The 27,641-nt window shown below is 42.0% G+C and overlaps 1 protein-coding gene across 1 annotated transcript in view; it reads right to left on the bottom strand.

Moving 5' to 3' along the window:
* spata5 (spermatogenesis associated 5) overlaps positions 1 to 27,641 on the bottom strand; it is a 128,551-nt gene that overhangs the window by 80,860 nt on the left and 20,050 nt on the right. Inside the window, exons 11-15 of the mRNA XM_034133753.1 lie at positions 24,003 to 24,157; positions 14,415 to 14,624; positions 7,531 to 7,584; positions 7,205 to 7,284; positions 931 to 1,057 (exon numbers count right to left, since the gene is read on the bottom strand). Of these exons, the coding sequence (XP_033989644.1) occupies positions 931 to 1,057; positions 7,205 to 7,284; positions 7,531 to 7,584; positions 14,415 to 14,624; positions 24,003 to 24,157 (626 nt within the window). The remainder of the gene's footprint in view (positions 1 to 930; positions 1,058 to 7,204; positions 7,285 to 7,530; positions 7,585 to 14,414; positions 14,625 to 24,002; positions 24,158 to 27,641) is intronic.

Raw genomic sequence — 27,641 nt, 5'->3', positions numbered from 1 at the left:
TTTTTGACAAGGCACAGACTCCGTCTTTGATCAGCACTCAGGACATTTCATTAGGACGGAGATGGGTGGATAAGAGACCAAAGAAAGCTTTTGTGGATGGGAAGAGGAAGAGATAAAAGGGTAGAAAAATAGAAAATGTGGGGTTGTGATGGGGGGGGGAAGAAGAAAGAAAAGAGGAGATAAAAGATATCATTCATTATCAATTGACTGTAAAGGCGGTGAAACTCTGCTGCAGTAGTTCATTAGCTTGATCCTGCTCACAACCTGATGTCCACCAACTTGGCTAATAATGATTGCATGTTAGCATCTGTTCATTAGCACTAAAGTACAAAATCAGAGGTCAATTGCAGGTCCTGGATATCTGTTTCATATTTCAAGGCAATCCATAGTATAGTTGAGAAGATTGACTTGACAGCATGTAAAGGTCCTGGTTGCACTAGTGTAAAAGTCATAGGATCATCAAGGTAATAAGGAGACATTGTCTACAACAGATGCTGGTTATTGATAAAAACACATCTTATTCATGGTTTGCAATCAATCAATCTGTTGAGTCTCCAAATATCCGTATAAAATAAACCTTTAGTGTTTATTTCTTGTTCCTTTTCAGTCATGATGAAACCTGAAGGTGTATGAAGTTATTTGGCACCACTTAGCCAAACTGAACAGAAGCGCCAAAATGACTTCAAAGCTGAAAACCGAAACCAAACGAGGTGTACAAACGCATCCAATCTAAACGCACTAAAAACAATGCAGTGACAGAGAGAGAGAGTCGAGGACAGACGCAGGTGACCTTTAACCTTATCAATCAAGTACAACAGAGGAAGCGAGAGAAAGGAGGTGACAAGAGAAACAAAACACATGACATCTTCTCAACCTTATCAATCAGGGACCAAAGAGGAGGAAGGAGGGATTAAAGACTGTCTTGTTTACCTTATCGATCATGTCGGGTCGGTTGGTGGCGGCCAACACGGTGACGTCTCGGAGCTGCTCGATGCCGTCCATCTCTGTCAGGAGCTGAGCGAGGACGCGGTCGCCGACACCGCCGGAGCCCGAGGAGCTGGAGAGGAGGACGAGAACAGAAGATAGATGAGTGGACAGGGTCGAAAGACAGGGGAAACAACGAGGACATTGATGTGACGATGGACGATTGTTTGGCACGATGGATGATGGAGAGGGAAAGGGACGCGTGTCATTTAGTCAGAAACGATACGGAAAAGGAAGTCATTGATGGTGGAAAGTGATGAATTACATGATGAGTGGATTGGCGGAAGGATGGACAGCATACTGTTCATGTACATATCCCATATTCTATTGACATGTATATAGACTTTTTGCACTAGTTCAGGAGCTCAGGTCAGAATAATCTCATTGCCATTTCTACACTGTAGCTTTGTGCATATGACAATAACACCTTTGAATCTTGAATCTTAACATGACATGGGTGGAAAGAAGACATGTGTAGAAAAGTGAAGCCTGTCCCTAGAAACGATCGAATAAGGCGTTTGTATTAGCAGAATATTATGACCCATATTTACGCTTATATTATTTACAATCTCTAGTGACCGTAGTAATTGACCGTGAAGACAATGAAGAAGATCGATGTAGGGTGAGAGGAAAAGGGAAAATCGATCAAACACACCAAGGACTTTTACACAGAAGGTTGATCATTGTGTCCATTCATGAAACCACCAAAAGTCAATGTTGAGTTATTTTAACATGACTATTATGTACAGATGAGTAACATCACAGACAGAGAAGTACCCATTACCAAGATCCTTTTCTAAACCTAAACAAATAGTTTCTTAAAGGGGACCTATCATGCAAAATGCACTTGTGTACGTCTTTTATACATGAATATGTGTCCCCGGTGTTCCAGGGAACTCACCAAGTGTCAGAAAACACAACCCTCTCTATTTTCCTCCATACCCAAATCTCTAAAAAAGGGGCTGCAACGGATCTGATAAAAACTGATCCAGATTTGAACACTGTCCTGACGTCAGGACGGTGGCGCTACGGCTATTGGGCCAACTCCACCAATCAGGTGGAGACAGCCACGGCCATTGCCGTTCGAAAGCGCTGGAGACGCTGTAGTACATATGCCAGGCCTGTAGGTGGTGCTGTTCTCACATGAATCTGCCCTTGCAAAAACAGGGGTAAAAAAGTGCAAATTGAGCAAAATGAGGCATGGCTAAAATGCATGATCTGTTTGGTAAAAAAAAGTATAAATATGCCTTATATAGGTATGGTCCTACACTATATTATTATAATATAGCATGATAGGTCCACTTTAAGTATATTTTATATTATATTTTAGTAAATTGCTTTATTACCAACGTTAACCACATGTTAGAACTGTTACGTTACAACTGTCACGTTACAACTGTAGGACTATGTCCGATTAGACGGTAGAAATAAACAACTCGTGTCTTTTGGGATGGAGGTTGTGGTTGTAGCGAGAAAAGACAAATGGGATAATGGAGGGAAAGAGAAAGAATGAAAACTAATGTCTGTTGGATGATTGAGTACATGGATGATAGAAATATTTAGCAGCATGCAATGTCCTGCTCTTCGGAGGCCAATTCAACAAACTTTACTCATAGGTCACCAATATTTGCTGTATCACGTAATGATGAAAATTATCCAGTTCTCGAATACTTGAACTTCTGAATAGTTTCACTGACACTCTGATGGCAGGTTCTTTCATTAGGGCAATTTTTCTTCAGGAAAGGAAAGGCTTTGGCAGAAAAAGTGAGCCTTCCTGCCAATGACGTCCCACTGAACTGCAACGCTCAAATAAAACAGCCCTACTTTAGACAAAGTTCACAAACATGTCACCTTGTTTGGACTTGTAAATGTAGTGCTTCTGTTCTGCCAATATAGTGAAGTTTGGAAATGCTGGACTTTATCCCACACAAGTATTACTCTATAAGATCAACATAAGATATTGTGTGTGCAAGATATACCATTAAAATTCACAATTCGTTACAGTTTTCATGAACTCAAACTAAATGTTTGAACCAATGCTGTGTCATTCAATCGCAAAGCATCCGCTGCCTCACTTAAAAAGGTGGAGTCTGCAATTTTGGAGGACAGATTGTTGATATTTGAAATCAACAACCAAACAAATTCTCCCATCTGCATGTTTACCATTTCTTCATGTTTACATATTTTACCATGCTGGGTCGTGGCTGAATCAAATAGTTATCAGCTTCGAGGCAAAATATATAACGCTGACATTAGATGTCTCATTATTAATGACTTAGGCTAAGTGTCAATGTAGCATTTGTTTTTTGAAAGCGATCTGACTTGTGCGACCGCTCTGAGAGCTTTTAGCTGGAACATTTTTGAACTTTTAGAAAGGAACTGGACTCCCCAGCACCTTCAAAGCTCTTGTCTGCCAGAAAAAGGAATATATGGACACTGCCTTATAGAAACGTGCATGAAATAGTCTGCCTCTTTCTGTCTCTTTTTCTCTGTCTCATATTCAAATGCACAAAAGTTTGATTGGCTTGACCAGATCAAAACCAAAGTATTGCCAAAGCACATTGTACAAGGTGGTACAACACTAACATATTTCAGAAATCATGTTAACAATATTATTTCCTTTAAAATCAGAGAGAGAAACAAGGTGATGGATATCATCAACCATCTGTACCTGTCTCAGTCCTCAATCCTGAGTTAAAAAGTCAAAATCGATAGAAAAAATATATGTAATTATTTCCAAAATACACAAAATGTTTGCATCTAAATTATTTGCTTCGGTCCATTTAAAAAATAAAATGTTTAACTGACCAAATGACTCGTGTGATTTTGAGAAATCATGTCATCCGGTGCAACTGTGAGGCTCATTGATGTTTCTTTTTCAAACAGAGCAACAACCTAGTATATCAAACTGTTCCTCTAGCAGCAATCATTTGACTACAATGTGTTGCCAATATGTTATAATAACACATAATATCAGCATCCCTATCCTTTAAGATACTCATCATCGTGTTAGTCAGTGCGTTACAAGGCGGTTATTTTCCATAACGCAGTGCAGACAGCCACCCTCCTCAGCTCAAACACACACACACAGCCTCTGTTGACAGGCCAGCGGAAGTGCCAGACGTCATTAGCAGAGACAAGGCCGCATAGGAACACAAAGGAGCTCTGTCACTGAGATATGAAGGGAGAAAACAGAGAGAGGGGGGGGGGAGAGTTAGGGTGAGTGGGGAGAAAAGGGAGGGAAGAGGATTAGAGAAAGGAGGACAGAGCGATGAATTGGAGAGAAAAGGCAAATGAGAGGGAGAATATGATGTGAAAGAAATATGGAGAGGTTGAATAAAGGTGGTGAGAGGAAGAGGGGTGAGCAATGGAGGGGGAGACAAAAGGACAGAGGATGTCAGGGAAATAAAAGGAGATTGAGGGTGACAGAAAAGGAGAGAATGGACAAAGAGAATGAGGCACAGAGGGAAATAAAAGGGGGAGACTTTCATTGTAACAAAAGAAAAATGGAAATATAAATGTATAAACTGACCAAAAAATGTGAATGTATATAAAATTCAGTATCAATTAATGTCAATAATGTATTATAGTAGGGACAAAGAACATACGTTTGACCCCAACTCTTTTTCAGGTTCATATGTTGTGCCTTTGTGATATGTTTAAATGCGGTAATGTTCAAAAAGTGCCTGATTCTTCTCGTAGTCGCCTCGTTCCTGTTCCCAGAGCCCAGTCTGCTCTGATTGGTTAGCTGGCCGGCTCCGTTGTGATTGGTCAACCGCTTAAAGATTTGTCCTGCAACTTAGCCTATCACGTACAATGTGTTGGATTGCTAGCCACAGTGATGTCACTAAGTTCAGTAAGTAAACAAAGGAGTACAATGTTTTTTGTGACAGTTGATCAATGGGGACTGATAAACAAAACTAAACTAAATGGAGGCGTTTCTGGCAGGATTTCAACCTTTGACGAAACCTATACAACACACTTAAGGAAAGGGAAAACCCCCCACATCTTGAATAGGGCCCCTTCAATGTAAAGTATTCAAAGTAAAAATACAATTATACAACATATTTTCATGGAGCAGTTACTCCATTGTTTTTTCTTCCCTTTTCTTTTCTCAGTCAGGAATGCAGTTTTCAATCCTGAACACATTTTTCATCTGTCTGCTTCTATCCCACATTCACTGTCTGTTTTCGTATCCCCTACTTTGCCTCTCTTCCTGTCTTCTCTCTGTCTCCTTCGTTTCACTCCACCAGTTTAGACTCGTGGCAGGTAGGCTGACAGATTTACAGGTGCTTCTCATCTCCTGCCTCCAGAGAAAGAAAAAAAAAACACACGTACACCACGCAGCCGAGGCTGTCTGGTTGTGTCAACAGTTTTGAATTCTTGCCTGCGTGCGTGAGCCACTTCATTGATTAAACATGGCAGGAAGTGGAGACCAATAAATAACCTTTATAGATCAGCGCTAAGTGCATTTCTTTTTAAATGGCAAGTAGCCCCGAGGCGCGGGTCCAGCCTCGCGCCCCAAAGCAGCCGGCCAACAAACTCACACACATTATGGGTGGAGGATCAGAGTGCATTCTTAAAATTGAACATCAAGATAAGGAGGCGAGGGCGGGGTGAGGGGGGGGTTACTCGTACTGAAAAAAGAAGCAGACAGAACTTGTCAGTCCAACTGGCAAAAAAATTGATTGATGAAGACAAGTTGCAATAGAGTTATTTCCTGTACACTGGAAGCGAGTCAAGACGGCACTAAACATAAACTGAACGGCTCGACTGACAGACCAGCAATTCAATTTAATTCTTAAAATAAGTGATTTATTCTTCTAAGAGCAATTCTTATTTGTCTTTTTCAATTTGATTTTGTTTCATTCTGCTTTTATAACTGTTAGTCAGTGTGGTCCACTCTCTTAAGAAGCATGTAGGAGAAATGTGAAATAATCTTTCTACTCGTGTAAAGAACATTTATATACATGTGTACAGACTTTTCATAAAAAGCAATCTAGTTTTTATTATTTTAAATATGATGTGAGTAGTACAAAACATTGAAGACTGTAGAGTGGTGAAGTTATCGTGTGAGGACAATATGGACGCTTTTAAAAGCTAAATATTGAATAGCTAGTATAAAGAACATATTAATGAATATAAAGAATGTGTTTATTCTGGGTTAGCTTGAAAAGTGGCGGTCTATATTTCAGTCTTAGCAGTAAGAGCAAAAATATGAATATAACTGACGGAAACAATATTGACACTAGTTGACCCGAATTTGTGTAAAAATGTAAAAGCTATAGAAATCAACACGTGTTTTAGGACAAATGTGTTGGAAGATTTGTTACGATAACAATGAAACAAATTCACCTTTACACCTCTCGTTCGTAAAATGCCAGCCAATGGAAATTGAGATTATTGGCATTTACAAAATCTTATATTTTCATAGAGGAGGAGAAACTAATGTTTATGTTAAGAAACCTGTGCTGAGAACATTAGATTGAATTGAGATGTTTGCATGTCCAATACCTTTGTTAGGATATAATACTACATTTCAGGATCAAAGGGACGTGTACAAAAAAAAAATGTCAACATATGTCTCGTCTCTAAAAACCAGTCAGCTTAAGTGACCGAGGCCAACATGGAGGAGTTACTGTTGGCCTCTCTCTGCTCCTTCCTGCAACATTGAGTTTCATCGACTGGTTTACCAGGAAGCATGCTGCATATTTGGCCTTCCCCATCTGCCGTGGACGGGCACAATGAAGTGTTTGTGCGCCTCCGGTCTGTGTCCTCTGTCCGCCCCCCCCGTCCTCTTTCCTTTAAGCCACAGATGTTCCCAGTGCCATCCCACTAAAAGCGCCTCCGGACAAGACTGTGTCCTGTGTTTGGCCGGTGGCGAAAAACCGCAAAAAAGTCTGAGAGGACACCATGGGAACAGAGTGGTCCGGGCTTTGATAGCGCAGTCATGCAGACTTTTTGAGATGTGTGCGCCCTCCATTCATAAGTGAATCTTTGTGAGACGAGGAATTACAAAAACAGGCCGCAGCGATGACTGCGCATTTGTCACCGCGGGACAATGAATGACCACAGTGCGGAAAATAGTAAACAGTGGTCAGCCACGACCTTTCAGGGACAGGAAGTAGACATTTATAAAGTGGCAGGAACGCTTTTTTTTTAATGTTGTGCTAATTGTAGCGCCACTTTCTATGGTGTTGAGAAAACAAACACACTGTACCTTCCTCTCTCACTGGCGAGAGCGTCGATCTCATCAAAGAAGACGATGGACGGAGCGACGGCCCGCGCCTTCCTAAACACCTGCGAGCAACAATAGAGGAGAGGGAAACAGGACAAACTGTTAGCAGGACAAATGAATCACTCTCAGCACAAACATACACAGGAAATGTGACACTTGTTAATGTCATAATCTACATCTCAGCTCATCCGTTCATTACATCAGCAACCAGAAATAGATGGTGTCCGGAAAACTGTGCATTACTTTACTTCAACGTAACAAAAGTATGAAAATACGTTCATTCGGTTATGAAAATGTAATGTACCAACCTCTCTCACGGCTCGTTCAGACTCTCCAACATACTTGCTCAGTAACTCTGGACCCTAGAAAAAGAAAAGTTTAAGGATTATTAAAGAGGCCCTATAATGCTTCTTCCCTGTAGTGTTACATAGGTTTTGTGTGCATGTAAATGGTCAGCAAAGGCCTACGTTTCCTACAGAGGCAGTCAATAACAAGGTACTGCATTATATTCAATAAAACGCATGCCAGAGTGCAGAGTTTCCATAGCTTAATCAACTGCTGACAAAATCCCAAGAGACGATTGATGAGGTTGAGTTTAAAGTATCTGATTTCAAGCAGCGGTTAAATACATGGCACCTTTTTCAGGAGACTCATTTCTAATCGTGTTGATGTTTTGTGAAGTTTCACCTGGTTCCCTGTGTTTGCTGAAGGTTTAAACTGTGAGCTTACATTCTGATGGAGCAGAGAGCAGCTGCTGCTCCGTGGCGTCTTTAGGAGATTAAAAAAGAGGAACACAGTGAAACAGTGATAACACAGCGTGAGAATGTCATGAAGGACAGCAGGGTGTGTGTGTGTGTGTGTGTGTGGGTGTGGGTGTGTGTGTGTGTGTGTGTGTGTGTGTGTGTGTGTGGGTGTGGGTGTGTGTGTGTGTGGGTGTGGGTGTGTGTGTGTGTGTGTGTGTGTGTTGTGTAATTCCACAGGGCTGCTTCTATGTTCACTGAACACTGTGTACTGGTTCATGTTTGTGTGTAACATCTGTGGTTCAGCTGGCAAATGAAGACATTTCTCAGTGTGTGAACTCTACAGTACCGTGTTTGATATACTGCTAGTACGACTACTAACACTGCTGATGGCACTACTGCTACACATTCATTGGATAGCATAGTATCCCATTTAGTTTTAGATTCATTATGATGTATTCCCACAGAACGACAAACCACAATCCGCTTAAAAAGTTCACAATTTGGCAGCAGTTGGACCATTCACAGTTTGGTTTAAGATGAGTGGCAGCCTCACTATTACTAGCTATTACTGCTGCTGTGTACTCTGTACTATTATCACTGCTACCAAGACAACAACCGGAGGCGTGTGGCGCAGTGGACTCGTGCGTAGGTGTTCGGATCAGGGGGTTCAAACCCCACTGCAGTCAGCATGTCGTTGTGTCCCTGGGCAAGACACGTCACCCCAAATTGCTCCTGTGGGGATTGCCCACAGTATTGAGTATGTAAGTCGCTTTGGATAAAAGCGTCTAACAAGTAACATGTAATGTAATTTATCTAATAGGGACGATGCTATTTAACATAGAGCGAAAACAGAGACTGCTAATTTAAACTCTCCCTATAGGGGTTTTCTAAATGATAATCTACCACCAACTATGATTATAGATATATGCAAAATATTTATTCATATGAAAAAACTAATCTCTCTCTTCAGTCCAGACTAAAAGGACGTTGTCACGCCAAAAATGACTATGATTGCCGGAGTGACCAGGTTATGAAAACACCATATCGTTCATGTATTAGTGTGGACAGTAAAAACTGAAGTGCATTCACAGACATGATGCAGCTATTTATGTGGATCACTCATGGTAAATGTCAGAGCAGATTATTTGTCTTGAGCATACAGGAGAAATATCTGTCCCGAGGTATATATGAGCCTCAATGAATGTTATATGTGGCTATTTATCTGAAAATGACATGTCAATGACAATAACTAAATGGGGAATTCAGAAGTATTGAAAGACAATAATGCGTGCAGAAAAGACAGCTATCACCAACCAAGAGTCAGTATAATAACCTGTAAGGCTGTCCTCCCAGATGATCGCTGTAAGGCATGATTTTGTTTGAGGAGGAAAAGGATATTAAGCCATTTTTCCATCAAAGTGTGACTGTGAAACCTTTTAGAAATGTCACAAAGACAAGTATGCTGGAAGATGCTTATATACACTAAATGCATTTTTCAGATTAAGCCAGGTGAGTGAGGAAAAAAACTCTCACAAAAGCTTCACTTCTCCACCTAGAATTGCCTTCTTACATTAGCACTAATCTTACTTGTATCTCACTATGACTACTCGGTGAACCTCCTGTACCCTCTCCCTCTCCTTCAGTCCATTCCTCCCTCTTCTCTCTTTCACTCGGAGGCAGATAAACATCCACTCAGCCCTAAGAAGAACTTCCTCCCTGCAATCCACCCTTTCAACACCTCTGGGCTGACGGAGGAGACGACACTTAACTCGCAGCCCTTTTGTCTCCTGCAGTAAGTGTGGAGGTTGACTCATTAATCCCAGGTTCCTCTCTCTGAGGCCGAGCCAAGGGCTGGACATGGTGAGTTTAAAACCATTGACAGTGTAGAGTGTGCGTGTGTGTGCGTGTGTGCGCGCGTGTGTGCGTGTGTGCGCGCGTGTGTGCGTGCGTGTGTGTGTGTGTGTGTGTGTGTGTGTGTGTGTGTGTGTTTGAGTGGCCGCGGCAGTGGGGGGAAACTGAAATTGACAAGATGATAATAGGGCTTTTTCACGCAGAGGAAACAGGCTGAGCCTTAAAGTATCCACATTTAAATCTGGATAACGTATCTATGTCAAAGCAACCGCTGCACTGGAAAAACCTGATACTGTTATTTCAGATGCTGGAGAGCGGCTTTCAGCGGGAGGGACAGGATGTTTCTGAACGGTTTCACAAAGCAGATACTCTTCCTTATGTCTTGAAAACTGCTGCGCAAGATTATAGTTCCACTCATCTATGCATCAAAGACAAAACACAAGTCAACGACAATGATAGTGTCCCGAACAATAAAGAGAAATATGTGTCTTCTGCTATCAGTTGTGCATTTTTTCCAAGAATATGTCTTCTTTCCATGACTTACTAAATTACAATTGTACCATCAATTTGATAAACTTCAACTTCGGCCAAATACGAATTTGATGTCACTCTGAATAATAGGGCTGCACAATGAATTGAAAGGAAATCGAAACATGTGATATATTCAAATGATTGTAAACATGCAGGGCTATCCAAACCTTTACAACATATTCTACTGACTTAACAGAAAATATATGTTCGATATAGTTTCTCTAAAAAAATGTAATAAACACATCACACCAAAACATTTTCTTTGTTGGCAGTTGCTAACAAGTGAGTAAATAATACAACACAACTGTTAGGGAATAATTTGCTTAGGTATTCAACCTTCAACCCAGTTCATCATTTTCTCCTCTCACTGTCTCCTTTCCCATGGCATAGGTCTACGGCCTTGGGTATTGCTGCTATCTCTCTTAAGGAGGAGCAGCTTGGGCGCATTGTTGTTGCCAGTCTATGACGGAGCACAAGCCGCCATGAGGTCGTTTACTGTTCAGGGACGTAGGTTCTCTGGCGCACATTATTTTCTATGGACGAGAGCTTAGATTCAGGGTCCATAATTGTTTAGTCTCACTGATAAAGAATGTTGATTATTACACTCCGAACTAGTTCAAACCTCGAGCTGCAGAAAGTTCTTCAGAATTGGTTTGGCAACCGCGGTGTCAACTCGTGACACACCACGTGTCTTGTCAATTCTCCGGCCATAACTCCCAAATAAACCATCAGTGTTTGCCATCAAAGCTCCAGCTCTCCTCGTATCTCTCTGAGTCCTGACTCTCCATTGCTTCAGAAGTTTCCCCCACTAAAACGTCATCACGGCGAACATTAGCTTAGTGGTGGTAACGTGAAGTTGTGCGATATAAATTGTTTATAGCCTAACATTAGCATTTTGCCTTGACGCTTCAGAAATGACAAGGTGCTTTAATATGTGGAGATTATCCTGTTGAACAGAATGTGATAAGAATCATAAACATGTGTTAGCTTATTGTATGCAATATACCGAAAACCAATGGGGGAATTTCTATTTATCGAGGGACCTCTTGCAATGCTAACTTCCGGGTCTGGCCTACAAAATTACGTCATCACTTCACTACTCTAAATTATTGAAAGGAATCGCAACAAGTTATTATTTTCAATATTGTGCAGCCTTATTGGAAAGTTTAAATGTTATTGGACGATGAAAAAAACCAATGTTGAGTATTTGAAGTCATTACTAAGACTTTGTCCCTACACATACAACAACCCCATGAAGCAAAATAACACAAAACAAACAAAAACAAGTTTGCAAATCACATCCGCAGAGGGCTTAATGACCCCGGGTGAGAGATGCTGTCGAAGCTCTCGGTCTCGCATGGCAACAGCTTGGGGAAGTGTTTACTGATTAAAAATTCAACACGCTGATCAATCAATCTCTGTCAGCCGGGCCTGAATGGGCAGCGGTGCGGGTGACAGAGGGGGGGGGGGGGGGGGGGGGGTTGCAGAGAGGATGGGGTGATGAATGAGAGGGGACAAACAGCGGGTCAAAGGTCAGACAGGGAAGCTCTCTGCACAGGAAGTGGGGCAGCCAGACCGCCTCCAGGTCATCGGGGAAACATCTCCACTACTACTGTGACACGTACGATAAAATGTGTGTGAGAGATGTGGATGAATACATTTACTATTTGTGATCAAATCCCACTGACTCACAGGTCAGCTGTTCATTAGAAAACCCACTGACTCACAGGTCAGCTGTTCATTAGAAAACCCACTGACTCACAGGTCAGCTGTTCATTAGAAAACCCACACAACGTTTTTTAAATGTCAAATGTGTTTGCAGCAATTCATTCACATTTTTCCCGAATTGAATCAAACAATGAAGCGTCCGAATATGTTCCTGTAATGGGGTGGTGCAGCTATAAAACATGTCTTGAGTTTGAAGAGACTTGGTTAAACCATTAGAAAGTGAACTGTCAGTCAGACAAAATTAAAGCTACTTTAGGGTAAACAACGGGAACAAAGGGGTTACAACAATACAAATCTCCGCTATTATAAAATACAAATGAGAAACATTGCATTTTTCGAATGATATTTGTAAGGACAAGAAAGCAAGTGCCACTGCAATGGCAATTCAATGTAACCCCGATTATGTTCAGTTACACACAAAGGTTGACCTACAATCCTTCACTGTGAAATCATATTGAATCATTCATCACCAAGCTATTGATTTGTTGTGAAAGCTTGCTCACAACATGTCATCAATCACTACACCTGCATCTAAGTTAAAGTCATGTTCTTTATATGGGTTTTTGGAATACCTCCATTACTTGTATTCCCTATTGAGTCGTAATGCAGTTTTCTTTGAACATCACTCAACCAGAATATGACATGAAGAGGCAAACCTGTGATACATTATATATTCATATCCAGTAAAAACTGAGGTTAAAAAAAAAGCATTTTGCCCAGCCTCATCATAACCCTCTGCACAATAGAAAACTAAAACAATAAATGTTGTTGAAACAAATAAACTAAATGATACCATTCTTAGAATATATAATTATGACTTATTGTGAGTGGTGCAGGAATGACGTATTTACCCGGAAGTAAGCTGCGCACGGGTTCCCTCGACAAAAAAGCAATGGGATTTCTCCATAGGATTTTGGAAAATAGCTCAAAATAAGGTCTGTGGAAAACGAACCTGTTTGATAAATGCACGTTTTGTTCAGTCGGATAATCTCCACATGTCTACCCTACTTTTATAATTTTCGAATCATAAATCTAATCGCCAGAAGCAAAATGCTAACGTTATGCTATAAAGGAACTACAGCCGAGTACAGCAGCACGACTTCAACGTCACGCCAACTTAAAGTGGACCTATCATGCTATATTTGAATAATATAGTGTAGGACCATACCTATATAAGGCATATTTATACTTTTGTTTTTTCAAAATACCAAACAGATCATGCATTTTAGCCATGCCTCATTTTGCTCAATTTGACATTTTTTAGCTCTTTAGTTGCAAGGGCAGATTCTGTGAGAACAGCACCATCTACAGGCCTGGCATATGTACTACAGTGTCTCCAGCGCTTTCGAACGGCAATGGCCGTGGCTGTCTCCTCCTGATTGGTGGAGTTGGCCCAATAGCCGTAGCGCCACCGTCCTGACGTCAGGACAGTGTTCAAATCTGGATCAGTTTTTATCAGATCCGTTGCAGCCCCTTTTTTAGAGATTTGGGTATGGAGGAAAATAGAGAGGGTTGTGTTTTCTGACACTTGGTGAGTTCCCTGGAACACCGGGGACACATATTCATGTATAAAAGACGTACAAAAGTGTATTTTGCATGATAGGTCCCCTTTAAGATCCATATTCAAAAATACAGATTCTAAATGTTACAAGTTGAAGCGCTTGTTTGAACAGTTTGCAGGAGGCAGGTACTTGCTTTCAAGCAGAACAGGGCAAACAAACTTAGAGGAGTGTTTACGTGTTCGGTGTAATGACGTACAACGGCCTCGACAACTTCTGTAGTCCTATTCAGCCACTTGGTAACAACCATCATTTTTCAGACACGTAAACTCTGCAGAAATCACCAGTGGGGTCACTGCTGATGTATTTAATGTGATCCGTCTCTTAAATTTGTGTCAACCACAGACCTTATTTCCAGCTATTTTCCAAAATCCTATGGAGAAATCCCATTGGCTCTGAGACGAGGGAACAGGAAGTGGTAAAATACTAACTCACTTCCGGGTTTTAGGACTCGTCACTGTGGCACTCTATCCAGGAAACTAGGAAAGGTGTTTGTAAGGGGTTATAACAATTCATTTCTATTTGGAAATACAATATGATAAACAGTAAATTGTTCTAAATACATTTAGAAGGACAGGTGAAATGCATGTTTGATTGCCATGAAACACTCTAATAGCAATTAAATTGACTCCAATGATGTTCAGTTATACCAAACGGTTGAGCTAAAAAGTCCTTGACTGTGAAATGAATCATCAAGCTATCCATCGCTTCAGAAAACAAGCTCAATCAAACGATACCATTCTTAGAATATAGGATTATGGTTGATAAATGAAAACTCACTTTTATAGCAAGGAAGTTCAGTCCGCTCTCATTGGCCAGCGCCTTGGCGATCATGGTCTTGGAGCAGCCAGGGGGGCCGTACAGCAGGACTCCTTTAGGGGGCTGGATGCCCATCCGGGTGAAGGCCTCGGGGTGCCTCAGGGGCCACTCCACGGCCTGCTTCAGTTTCAGCTTCACCTCCTCCATCCCGCCAACATCCGACCAGCGAACCTGCAGGGAACAGGTGAGGTGGAGTAAAGACACTTTGTTGAATTTCAGGAACCAAATGTGATTATGTTTACATTGCAGAGCTGCCGTAAGCTGTATTGTGAATGTAAATATATAATATGTGAAATGCCCATTTTTTTCGAATTCACAGACACATCTAATACACCAAGTATTTATTGTAAGATGAAGGTTACATGAATGCAGCATAATAATTCGGTATCCATAATTTAGGTTTAAACCAAATCAATATTAAAGGTCACCTATTATGCAAAATCCTCTTCTTCATGTCTCTTCTACATAAACATGTGTCCCCTCTTCTTCATGTCTCTTCTACATCCACATGTGGAAAGAGACTCTGAAAGTTTCAGGAAAAAAGATTCTCTCTCTTTTTGTCCTGATCCATTTATATAAAAACCTGTCTGAAAATGAGATGATCAGATTTTGGCCACTTTGTGATGTCATAATGATGTTTTGGCTTGTGTAACCATTAGCCAATCACCAACAAAAGGTAACCCCCCCCACCTTATCACCTGAATCTCCTCCTAGGGCACCATTAGCCGCGTTCACACCGGAGTACTTATCACCGTACTTTTCGCGTTTAGTTCCGTTAGTACCCCTTATGTCGCGTTCACACCAACAAGAGCACTTCATCTCGGGAACTTTTACCCCCATTTTTAGTGCCTGCTGAGAGATGGTACTTTCCTGGGGGAAAAAAGTGCCCCAGTTCTGGTTGGCTGGGCGAATTGCAAACCACGCCCCGTACAACTCTGAAATGTTTTGTAGAGCCGCCATTTTATTATCCTCGCATTAGCATTATTAGCATTAGCATTCGTCCAGCGCACAAACGCAGAGAGACTAACGTATGGCAACACAAAACAAAACATGGGAGCGGTGGAGATGAGGAGGTGTCGGCGTTCTGGCGATTTACTCTGAAGGCTTCAGTAGAAGCTGCTGGGAGTCCCAGCAGCTTCTACTGAAGCCAGTCCCCAACTCCGGGGACTTCCGGCCGGGGACTTCGGGTGGCAGTATACGCCGTGAAGTTGTTTGCGGCCTGCCAGTAAACCCAAAGCAGAAGAAGACGAAGTGACGTCAGCGGCTCATTTGTGTAATCTTCCCTCAGGGAAAAGTACTCCGGTGTGAACGCGATCTGTACTAAATGCCCTGGGGTCATAAGTGCCGGGGCTCTGAGTGCCGGCACTAAATACGGCAAAGTACTTGGTGTGAACGCGCCTAATGTGTTCTTTTTAACCAAATCTCTCTCAGAGGGGCGTGGGGAGTGGCTCCTTATTTTCATCTAAAGTAACAGACAGAGAATCAGCACTTTGGAAACAGGGCTGAAACAGAGGGGATTATGGGTAATGCTGCAATGATCTGTTTGGTGTTTGGAGCCAATCGGAGACATGTTCTGTATTTATCTAAGACCTATAATATATTGATGAAAAACAGTATCATAGGGGACCTTTAAAAACGGGATGTTTCATTGAAGCTGCTGAAAACTATTTTTTTATACTTAAAAGAAACTTTTGTATAATGATGTAGATAGACAACACAGGTTTATAAAAGGCTATGGAATTATATTAAATTAATAGCGAGGAAGAAGAGGAAGAAATAGAAGACAGTAGAAGAAGACAAAAAAGTAGAAGAAGACAAAGATGTAGAAGCAGGAGAAGAAGAAGGAGGCGTAGACTCAGAAGTAGCAAAATCAAAAAAGATAAAGTATTTGGTATTAAAGACTTAATAGAATAACAAGTTTGTATGAAAGTAAAATAGGACGAAGTAATACAAGAAGTAGTGAAACAAGAAGATGAAGAGAAAGAAAAACAACAAGGCCTGGAAGTATTACTAGAAGAAAAAAAGAGTTGAAATCCGTCTGGAATCCAGTCAAAATACTGAATAATAAGGTTGCATCAGGTTCAATGGTATTAATCAATCACAGAATAACATGCAATCAAACAGAATGCATCACATCTATCAAACTGGAGGTGGACAACAGTGAGCGGCCAAGAACTAATAAATGATCAACATCAGTCCAACACGCCAGTTCTCCTGGAGTTCTTCATTCAGCTCTAATCTTCTGCAGCTCAAACACAAACACATCGCCAACAATAAATGCAACAGACCAAACAAACTCTGATTGCTCGCTGATGTCCCAGATCCTCTCGTGTAACCCACACACACACACACACACACACACACAGGACCCTTTAACTTTCTGACCGCTCGTGTGAACTGCAGAGAAAGGCAAGTTCTTCCAGGCGGATGATGGAGAGGAGAGGAGGGAAATATAAAAGCATTATTTGGAAAGAGATGGAAGGTCTCAGGTTGAATCATGGAGACTCTGAATGGAGCGAACAACAGCCAACAGCTGTCTTTCTGACAGATGGAAAGAGGGAGGAAGAAAGGGAGAGAGTGAACAACCGGAGGAGATAAAGCAGATAAGAGGAGAAGCCATCATCCGAAAAACCTCTCAGACCTCCCTTCATCCTTCCTGTTCCTTCCTTCATTACCGATCCATTACTCCCTCCCTTCTCCCCCATCTTTTCCTCTCGCCTATATTTCGTTTGATACCTTCACACCCTCTCTTTCTCCCTGTCTTGTTGTATCTTATCTCCTCTCCTTTCTGCCCTCACTCTGCTCTCTCTCTGAGTATTTTTAAAGAAAATCAGGTTATACAGGAAGTCGTACAAAGTGTTTGCATGCACTGTAGTACTTTGGTAATCACATTTCTCTCCGAATCCCTGACCTTGTTTTAAACAGTGTCCCTTTGTTGTCATAGAGATGCTGACCTCTGGGTGTTTCTCAATGTCGAGGACGCTTGCTTGGTAGCACATGTCTTCCGAGCGTCTTGCTTCAGAAGCGAGGCAAGAATCCTTCCTGGCATTCGGAAAACGAAGAGTGGAACACGCGAGCAAGTGTGCAGGTGTGCGTCATATGAGAGGCCCCGCCTTACATTTTCCGCCACAGATTTGGGGAAATCGGTCCGTGCGCAAAGCATTGTGGGGATTTTAAGACCGCGGAGTCTACGCGTGTGCAGCCTCGAAATGTCTCCAAACGAAGTACGCCGGCCTCGGTAGAATTCCAAGTATGCTGGACATTGGAACAGTACCTCGGCGGCACTCGATGACGTAGTATGCTTGAAATAGTGGCTCTGGAGCAGCCTTCCTCGAGATTGTCCGTTGTCATGCACATATGTTTACAAACCAGGAAATGTATGTACTGTTGTGTCCCGTCAAAAGTGTTGAGTTCAGTCATGTTTCATGTTTAATCATTTTTTGTCTTGTCTCCCACTTCCTGTCTTATTTTGGTACTCACCTTTTGTGTTTCATTCCAGGTCTCTTCACTCCCTATCCTTGTGTGTGTCTCCCGCTCTCATCAGCGTCAGCCCCGCCCCGGATTGTTTCCACCTGTGCCAGTTACCTTTTGTTTAAATTCCCCAGCCTTCCTTTGTCTTGTGTCAGTTCGTCTTGTCCTGTCTCCATGCCCGTAGTCTGCTTACCAGCGATTTCATATCTTGGGTGTTTCTCAATGTCGAGGACGCTTGCTTGGTAGCACATGTCTTCCGAGTCACTTGGTTCAGAAGCGAGGCAAGAATCCTTCCTAGCCTCGGAAAATGAAGAATGGTGGAACCGGCTAGCAGGTGTGCTTCATATGAGAGGCCCCGCCTTAAATGGAGCGCGATTTTCGCCAAAGATTTGGAAATTGGTCCGTGCGCAAAGCATTGTGGGGATTTTAAGACCACGGAGTCTACACATGTGCAGCCTCGAAATGTCTCGCTACGAAGTACGCCGGGCTCGGTAGAATTCCAAGTATGCTGGACATTGGAACAGTCCTTTGGCGGCACTCGATGACGTAGTATGCTTGAAACAGTGGCTCTGGAGCAGCCTTCCTCGACATTGAGAAACACCCCTTGTCTCAAGTCTGATTCATGCTCCTGAAACTCTTTGTACGTTTTTGTTCCTCGAGCGATTTTCTTTCGTGCCTTTTTGAGCCGTTTTTTCACCTCGTTTAAGAGTGTCGTCTTGTTTTTGTATTCCTATTTTTGAAGTATTTACTCATACTTCACCTCTGTCTCCCGGGTCGTGCATTTGAGTCCTTTACCTTGTGTATCCAAGTTCGTGACATGTACATGGCCAACGTATTGGTGTTCTCCATGAGGAATCTAGATAGGAAGGAACGTCTCTCTAACTCCTACTGATTACTGAAAGCAGTTGTTGTGTATATATCATGGAGATATTGGTGGAGTAGACCAATAGAAAATTCATTCAAAATATAATATATTCAATGTGTTCTCTATTTTGTTAGATTGTGCACTGAACATCTTTTAGTTGTGCACTGTGTAAAGCTATTTGACAACATAATCTTGGGCTCTTGGAACATTTGGCCACATGTAAAACATAACCAACAGATTCATCAAAAAACTAAAAAAATCCATGGCTTTTATCTGATAGCTATGGAAATGTTAATCCTCCTTCCTCTCCACCCTCATCTTTTCACTTCTTATCTCTCTTATCTCTACTGCACTCCTATCACTATTCCTTCTCTCACTTGACCTTCGCCATCTCTTCCTGTCTTCCTTAAATATCGCTGTTTACCTCCTCCCTTCCTCTTCTTCCTCTCCCCCTCCTCCTCCCCCCCTCTCTCCATCCAGAGGTAACACATCCCAGGCCACCGGCGCCGTCTCCGGGGAACGAAGCACCTAATGGAAACCTGGCGTCTGGCCACATACTGTAAATACCGAACAATTTATGGACAGCGCAGAGCGAGAGAGGGGGAGAGGACGGATGGAGGGGGGGGGGAGGGAGGGGAGGGAGGAGAGAGAGAGAGAGGAGTGCTGAGGAGATGAGGAGATAGGCCGGAAGCAGGCCAGCCAACCAGAACGCCAAATCGAAGGCTCAGAGAGAAATGAAATGAAATAAAAAGTACAGTGAGTTGAAAGCCACAGGGAAACGGCTTATAGAGAAATGGAGTTAGCAGGTGAAGTGATGAGGAATACAGGAAGAAGACACAAGACAATATACAAAAAGTGTTGTTGCTGTACAAAGCATTTAATGCACAGGCTAAATGCATTGGCTTCAATAAACTGTAATAACAGAGACTGGAAATCTAGGGTTAATGACAACTGAGTGAACTCATACTGTCGATGGGGACTGTGTGATACTGTTGACAGCTTGGGGACACACTATAGACTTTGAGCTGATATTTTGTTTTAAATGAATATGACATGACTACTTTTATCTGCATTTCCCTTCATTAAACTGCAGAATGAAAATGAATGTGGCTGGAGTGTTTAAAACAATCCCAAATCTGTTATTTTACACCTTGCTAATGTACCGAGTTGCTTTTTAAAGCTATTTCATTTCCGACTCCACATTGTGTGTATTGTAATTAACACAGAAGATGAATCTTAAGCCAACTAAACGATAGGATTAGGATGTCTCATGGGTGCATTACTTCTTATGACCAGCAGGGGGCGACTCCACCGGTCGCAAAACATTTCTGATTGTATAGAGGTGTACGAAAAATTACCCTATATTCCTTATTTGATTTATTTGAAGTAATTTTATTAACATGTGTTGCTAGTTCTTTTTTAACACAGTTTGATTTTCATTTGGTTAATTATGTTCCAATTTAGAGTAAAACGAATACTGTAAAGCAGTGCATACTTTAGGGGCGTGGCTTTGTGATTGACAGGTCCCTATAACCACATTTTCGGGATTGGGTGTTGATCGTGATTTTGTTTAGAACTTTATCGATTCTCGCAGTTTGTGATAAGTTCATGAAAGCTAATTGTAACTTTTTGGTAACGGATTAAATGTTTCTTAGTATTTGTACACACCCTCTGGTTCATTTTGGTTCATAATAAAGATGATGAAGCAAACCACAAGGTAGCGTTGATCAAAAAATGTAAAACTCGCGGACTCAAAATCACATTCTACTAACCAATGTTACATCACGGTGACTTCATCTTTATACATATGTCCGTAGTCAATCAACCATATGCAGCATGACAACTGGTAGTGAAAAAGAGGGCTTGTACAGAAGTATTCGCATTTCAAACGTTACCCAGTGTTACGGCCCGTCCACACGGCGGCGTGCGTTGAAGCTTCAACGCCTCTTCCCATTCACTTTGAATGGGGTGACGTCACGCTTTGACGAACTGCATTGCGGTTCCGTCGCTTCGCGTTGCTCGCTTCAAAAGTTGAGAAAAGTTCAACTTTTGAAGCTTCGACGGAAGCGTCAGCCAATCAAATCATATGCCAGTACAAGCTCTAGCCAATCAAACCGCGTGCTTGTGTGTCCTGGGCGGGAGATTCATGTGATTGGTTTTTGGTCGAGTTTCAGACACGCCCACCGGCAAGCTTCAACGCACGCCGCCGTGTGGACGCTGCGTTATAGACCTATGCTTTATGTGGTAAGTAGGGTGGGGATAGTGGTGGTCTAATGGATAGTGAGGTGGGCAAAAGATCGTAAGGTTGTGAGTTCAAATCCCGCCAGGAACACCACCACTAGTGTGTCCTTGAGTAAGGCACTTAGCCCTATAGTTACTCAAGGCAGAATGTCCCTGTAATTGGTCATTGTAAGTCGCTTTGGATAAAAGCGTCAGCTAAATGAAATGTAATGTAATGTAGGGTGGACAATGCTGTAATTTGTATCCAAACTGAAGGGAGTAAACCCCACTCATCAGGTGTAGAACATAAACAAACTAATGCTTAGAATGACCTGTACTCAGACTGTGCTATCTGACCAAGATTGAGCTGTTTTGGGGACTTTAAAAAAAGCCTCTTTCCTCTGAGTTTACCGACAACATCCTCAAACCTGCCAATCATCCTCTGAGGAAGCAGATGTGCAACACAACGCTGTAAAGTCTCATCTTGCCCCTATTTGTTGCATTCTTTGGTTAAGTCGCTGCAGACGTAATGGAGTCATTGTAAGAAATAACAATATAAAGCATTAATTGCAAGGTGCTTTTTGTCAAGAATGAAGCGCCTGTGGAATTAGAAGGCAATGTTTTGACTCACACCTCGCTGTGCAGCGTTTCCCCCCCGTCTTTACCTCCCTTCCTTTTGGTACGAGACCCAGTTATTATCTTTTACTGTTGTTTTCTGAACTTTACAAGGGGCCTCTCAGGCTCTGGCCCTTTGATGGGGTTGAAAGGAGGGTGTGGGGGGACTTCTCAGACACAAAAAAAACCCCAAAGGAGACGAAGAGTACGTTTAAAAGCAGGAATAAATGGGCTTGTGATACAGCTGCCAAATGAAAATATTAAAGCCAGACTGCGGAGGAAAAAAGATGATTGTAATGCTGGGTAAACAAGCGAGATGTCAAAAAGAGGAAGAAGGTCTTGTCCCAAAACAAACAAAGGATTAGGAATGGACTCGCAATTTATTTACATATCAATCTAATATAAGTCCAGAGGTGTAATGTGCACAACTCAAATCTCTAGATACGTGGTCTGAGGAGGTTTCAGAGGAACTCGAGGCGTGTATTCATCCGGCACCACTGGAAGTTTCTTATATAAAATGGATTGGAACCAAATGTTTGCACTCATGTGGATATGATCAAGTCCGGGGCTCTGCGGCTGGCCTTTCAGCTCAGCTGCGCTAGGGGGATAGAAAAAAAAATGCGAACTCAAACTCACTTCTCTCTCTTGTTTCCAGGAACCGGCCGCAAGGACTGAACGTCTCTGGGTGAGCTCAGTGCAGAGTGTTGCAGAGAGACGAGGGGGCAGGGGGGGGGGGGATAGGAAGGACATTTCTTCTTCTCCTCTTTCTCTTTTTTTGGCAGGAACCGTCAGCGACCCGATCTGCTTTCAATTACCGGTGGAGGATGATGTTAGCCCTCTTCCTGTCCGTTATGTCTTGCACATGCAAACTCCAAAACATCCTGGAGTCTCACCACTGTCCTCTCATCCCTCCCCTCCTCACTCCCTCCCTCCCTCTCCAAAGTATAGTGATTCATCTTCATTGCAGTGGAGGGTAAAATGGCCACAGGGTCATTTCCACTCTTCCTCAGCCTGACCCCCATCTTTTAAGTGCTGGTAATTCTGTGGTCAGCTGTCCAAAAAGAGGTTTTCTGTACGTGGAAGGAAACTGCTGTTGATTAGCTTGTAGTTGTTCTTGTGGTAGGAAGAAGTAGTGATGCTGGTCGGGTTATAAACTGGTTTTCTGCCTTAAATGAAGCAAAGTGGGATGTAAACCAGTCTGCTTCTTCGCAGGGCCATCGCAAGGTTGAACGCAACTGAGACACAACTAATGCTGATCACAAACCAAGGCTTCGATACAGATTGTGTCATTAAGGTTGATGTCATAAACAAGCCAGCCAGGCCTATTCATGCTTTTTTTTCCATGACATGTACCACACTAAAAAAGTAACCAAATATAACTTTATTTTCATATTTAGCTTATTTTATACAGCTGAATAATTCATTCACCTTTTGGACGTGTTCCATTAAATGTCTTGTATGTAACACAAAACTGGCTCCAAATCAAAATCCTGACATATTTGAGCTACTGTAGGTTTCCATCAAAATTAGATCTCAAATGTGTTCTCATCACGTTTCAGTGAACCATGCTGCAGGCTAAAAATTAAGAATACAGATGTGCTTTCTAAAACTTTGAACACCCTCTCTTTGGATTTAAGTTGTGTGCACACCATTAACATCTTAAGACCCATGTGTTTAATTCTTATTTAATCATTTATACTATAAATATTCAGTCTTATTTCCTGTCTGATTCTTTTACTGCGATGTACTTTGTGATGACTACTCCAGGAGGTGCTAGTAAACTTTAATTACTTCTTTTGACCAGCTGGATTTCTTTAACGCCTTTTGGCGTACTTAACACAAACCCCAGACACGCTTTGGCAAGATTCAGGATCTATATCTGGCAGGCCTCTGGGATTTAATCTTCCAATTATATGTCTTTGTCTTTCATTTCCAGGCTAAATTAAGTGCAGACAGTCTTTAATTCACAATGTTGTTTCACAGGAACATATCCAAAGTAGTTTAAGAACTTTTTCTTTGTTTCAAATTGTAGTACCAGGGACTAAATGTAGCTGTTATGCTTTAGTCCCTATTGCAAAACAGACTGGTAGTGGTACTTTCTGATGGCACTGGTGTCGGCAGAGTTTGCAATGTGAATGGCGCTCTTTGACCAAATCAATCAAAGTGTTAGCGACTGCTTCGACTTGGTTCAGCTTTACTCATCTAATAAGGAAGCACAAGTTCCCTTAGCATCAATATAAGGACATAAGGAGATTTTTGTTTCTATGACATAACGAAATAAAGCCATGTGGTTGGGTTTCTGACTAGTTTCAAAAACATAAAAAGTGCAAATAAGTGAGACGGACGAAAAGTAGGCATTGATGGAGAGGTTTGTGTACCTTGGGGACATCGATGGCGACCTCCCTCATGGCGCTTGGCTTCACAACAGTCATGGCCCACTGGAGGTCCTGCAGAGTGACCGTCACCGTGCCCATCAGCTGCTGGTCCGACTGATGGTAGGAGCCACCAAGTGCTCGCCTCAGTGCATGCAAACCTGTAGGATAAAGGTTTGTTTAACATCACTCATTGCATCAGCGAAGGAAAAAAACGTGTTAATTCTGAACTTTTCTCAATGAAGTCGTGCTTCACCAAGATGAAAAAGATATGCCAATAGACCAAAATGTTGCTCAAATACGACAAAAAACAAGAAAGTAACACCATGGCTGAGTCTTAACCAAGGTTAGAAATGTTGTTGTTGTTTATTAAAAACATCCAGGTCCACGTATTAAAACAGAAAGTGTGAATTTAGAAAACAGAACCCTATAATTTGAGGCATGAAGAAGGAAATGAAACAGGGTGTTTGTTTTCCTTAAGAAGCAACGTTAGTGTCGTTGTGGCTTTAGGGTTTTCATTCCAAAACCACATGCATCCAGTCCAACTCTTTACCCAAAACATTCAGGCTCGTACACGCCGAGATGATACACGCCTAGCAAATGCAAATCTCAGAATGAACACTAATTCCCCTTTTGATCGCCAAAATAATTGGCCTTGCATTATTGTGGAGAAAAGAGAGTAGGCCGAAGGGAAGGGAAGTGTAATTGAAGTCTTAAGGTTTGAATAGCCTCTGTTCCCAGAGCCTTCAGCATGTGCACAAAAAGAAGACAGCAAAACAAACACTGATGCATCAATATCAAGAAAAAGCTTTTGTGTTGCCTTGAAAACGAGGTCATAGCAGAGAGATGTGAGGGAGAAAGCTCTGTGAACAGACGGCTGAGTGACGAGTGAATAGAGCCGAGTACAGACATACAACACATATTTCTTACAAGACACAAAAGAAAGATTGTATTTTTTTCACAGGAAGAGTTATAAAACATTCTCTTCATCAAGCTAATAAAGCTGTCAAGTATATGTCAGGCATTGAGGGCTCTAAAAGTTAAAAAAAACTATTCATTTTCTTTATAATTAAGGTTTGGCGGTGACGGCCGGTTTGAGCACTTCCAAAGCTTTGATTGACATTAAGCTCCTCTGGTTATATCACCAGAACAAAAGATGAGCAGATGTCGTTATTTCATTAAGAGTCTGTAAAACAGAGGGAATGAACAACAAAACGTCCAATCACCAAGATTAGAGTGATGTTTCGTGCTATGCTAAGTGCAAGCTAAAGCTATGCTAACAGGGCATATGCAGGAATCCTGAAGTCAAATGTAATACCTTTTAAGACCTTTTCTAAGACCCTTTCCATACATTTTAAGACCTTATCGCCACTTCGAGTTTTAACCGGTTACATTGGCGACACACTTTACCTCACATTTACTATATACAGTATTGATTGTCCTTCCTCCTTATCTTCCAACCATTTGGACGCAGACTTGCATTTCCCCATAACGATGTTGTTTAACAACCGGCGTAAACGGACCTTCGCGCGCTATCAAGCAGTGAGCGTGCGATGTCCTGTTCAGATGACGTCAAATCCAACGGGATGCCATAAATAAACTACACAGAATCACACTACACACCTACGCAATGATTACATTCAGGCAAACTGTAGAATACAACCTCTTTGGACAATTTATATACTTATTGGAAACAAGCTACAAATGTAATACCTTGGAAAATGCCGTTTAATTCTTTTTAATAGCCTTAATTTTCGCTAAATTGATTTATTTTATTTTATTTTATTTACCCTTTTTAAGACCCCGCAGACACCCTGTCAACATAAAGCTGTGTGATACAAACTAAAGGCATTTTCAGAGGTATGGAATTATGGTCGATACTCTTATATATTATTACAATGATTTATTAACATAGAACTTATTCAGCCTTTTTAAGACCCCACGGACACCCTGTGTATATATATTTAAGTTAAGCTAAGTGCAAGCTAAAGCTAAAAACGTTGTGGAAAACACCTAGCTGTTTAAATCATTTCACTTTTGGATTATGGGAACAATTTGATGAATTTGGCAAATCTTCCCAATGACATAAATATTGCACATTTGCAACAGGTCTGAATAGCTGAAGAGGGCTCTTGTTTGTGTTAGATAAGGGCTCATCATCAGTGCACAATTCCTCAGAAATCAGGTTGAAATACTGAAGCGATGGCTTTATAAAAACCTTTAGTATTCTTGTTGGGGAAATATTTTCCAAGGCCCATAACTTTGACCCAGTTGATCAGTTCATACTGTCCTGACTGAGCACACGCACCTGTAACCTTGGCTGCTGTGCTCTCAGTGTGTTGTCTCCCTGCTCCTGCCTGTTGGCGTCAGCTGATAGAGGTGTTATCATTCTATCTTGTTCTGCACAATGTTGATTATTCTCTCTGAACTAGCTAAATACACGGGTCTGGGGTAGAGTTCTTCAGAATTGACGTGGCAACTCTACCGTGAAGTCAGAACCTCTGGCTCTTGGACTTGTTTTGTGAATTCTCCGGCCGAAGCTCCAAATAAACCCATCAGTGTTTGACATCAAAGCTCCAGCTCTCCCTGTGTCTCCTTTTGAGTCGGTGACTCCTCCTGCATTGCTACACAGAAGTTTCCCTCACAATTCTCAACATTGTCCAGAAGATTCAAGTCTTTCTATGTTAAGGAACATTGAGGATATCATTCAAAGGAAAAACAGCGACTCCTCTGACTTCCCAACTTGATTCTCTCTCACTGGAGATCAGCCTTAAAAAGCTTCTTGGTCTTATATTGTTGGACGACAAGCAGTTGCGGTCAAGGGCCAATCTAAAATAAAGCCATAATTGCTGCAGGAACTTCCTTTTCACCTTCAAGTCTTTCACAGTCTGTCAGAAGATTTAAATGACTTCTGTTCCAACAAGCACTTGAGATGATATCTCTGTCAGAGAGGAAATGAAGGCTGATTAAGGACCTTTCTCTGCAGCTTGTCCTCAGCATAGGATGTTATTTCAGATCAGGACAGTTTGAGAAATTCCCTCAATGAAAGGGTTTCCAAAATCATAGCAAAAGTCTAACATGCTGGTCATGGTAGAAGCACAGTATGCAAACAATTGCAACTTTACCGACAGAATCAGTCAAGTTAACGGGGAACATTGTCAGTCTCTTTCTGCTTGTAATTTCCTCCAATTCACATTACAGAGAAACAGGGTCTGCTGGTTGCAATATTGCATGCAATCACGACTTAATAGGCAGGGAAGAATGTGTGAGAAAACGACTACAATGCAGAAAAGGCCATGTGTGCGTCAGCTGGCATCCAGCTGTGCAGACTGAACCCGTACAGGTGGGAGGACAGGTCTTCTGTGAGTGGATTACACACTACATTTGGACAATGATTAGTAGTTACAGAACCTGCCCACAACCACGTTTCCAACCCCAGTGTTGGGTAACAGCGTATTAGACACACAACCCTTCCCGACACACATGTGCACACATCACACAGACGCACACACAGAGACTTTTGGCTTGCTCTTCTGAGTTAAAGGGGGGGGAGGAGGTGGCGAGGGCTGGAGGGGAACGGACGTGGTCCAGGGCTCGGGGCCAGGGAGCAGACGAGAGGGGATTTACGATCAGACAAGACTGCAT

The sequence above is a fragment of the Trematomus bernacchii genome, unplaced genomic scaffold (assembly GCF_902827165.1).
Source record: "Trematomus bernacchii unplaced genomic scaffold, fTreBer1.1, whole genome shotgun sequence".
NCBI lineage: Eukaryota > Metazoa > Chordata > Actinopteri > Perciformes > Nototheniidae > Trematomus > Trematomus bernacchii.
The sequence above is the reverse complement of the archived record's forward strand: the minus strand, read 5'-3'. Positions and strand labels throughout refer to the sequence as shown.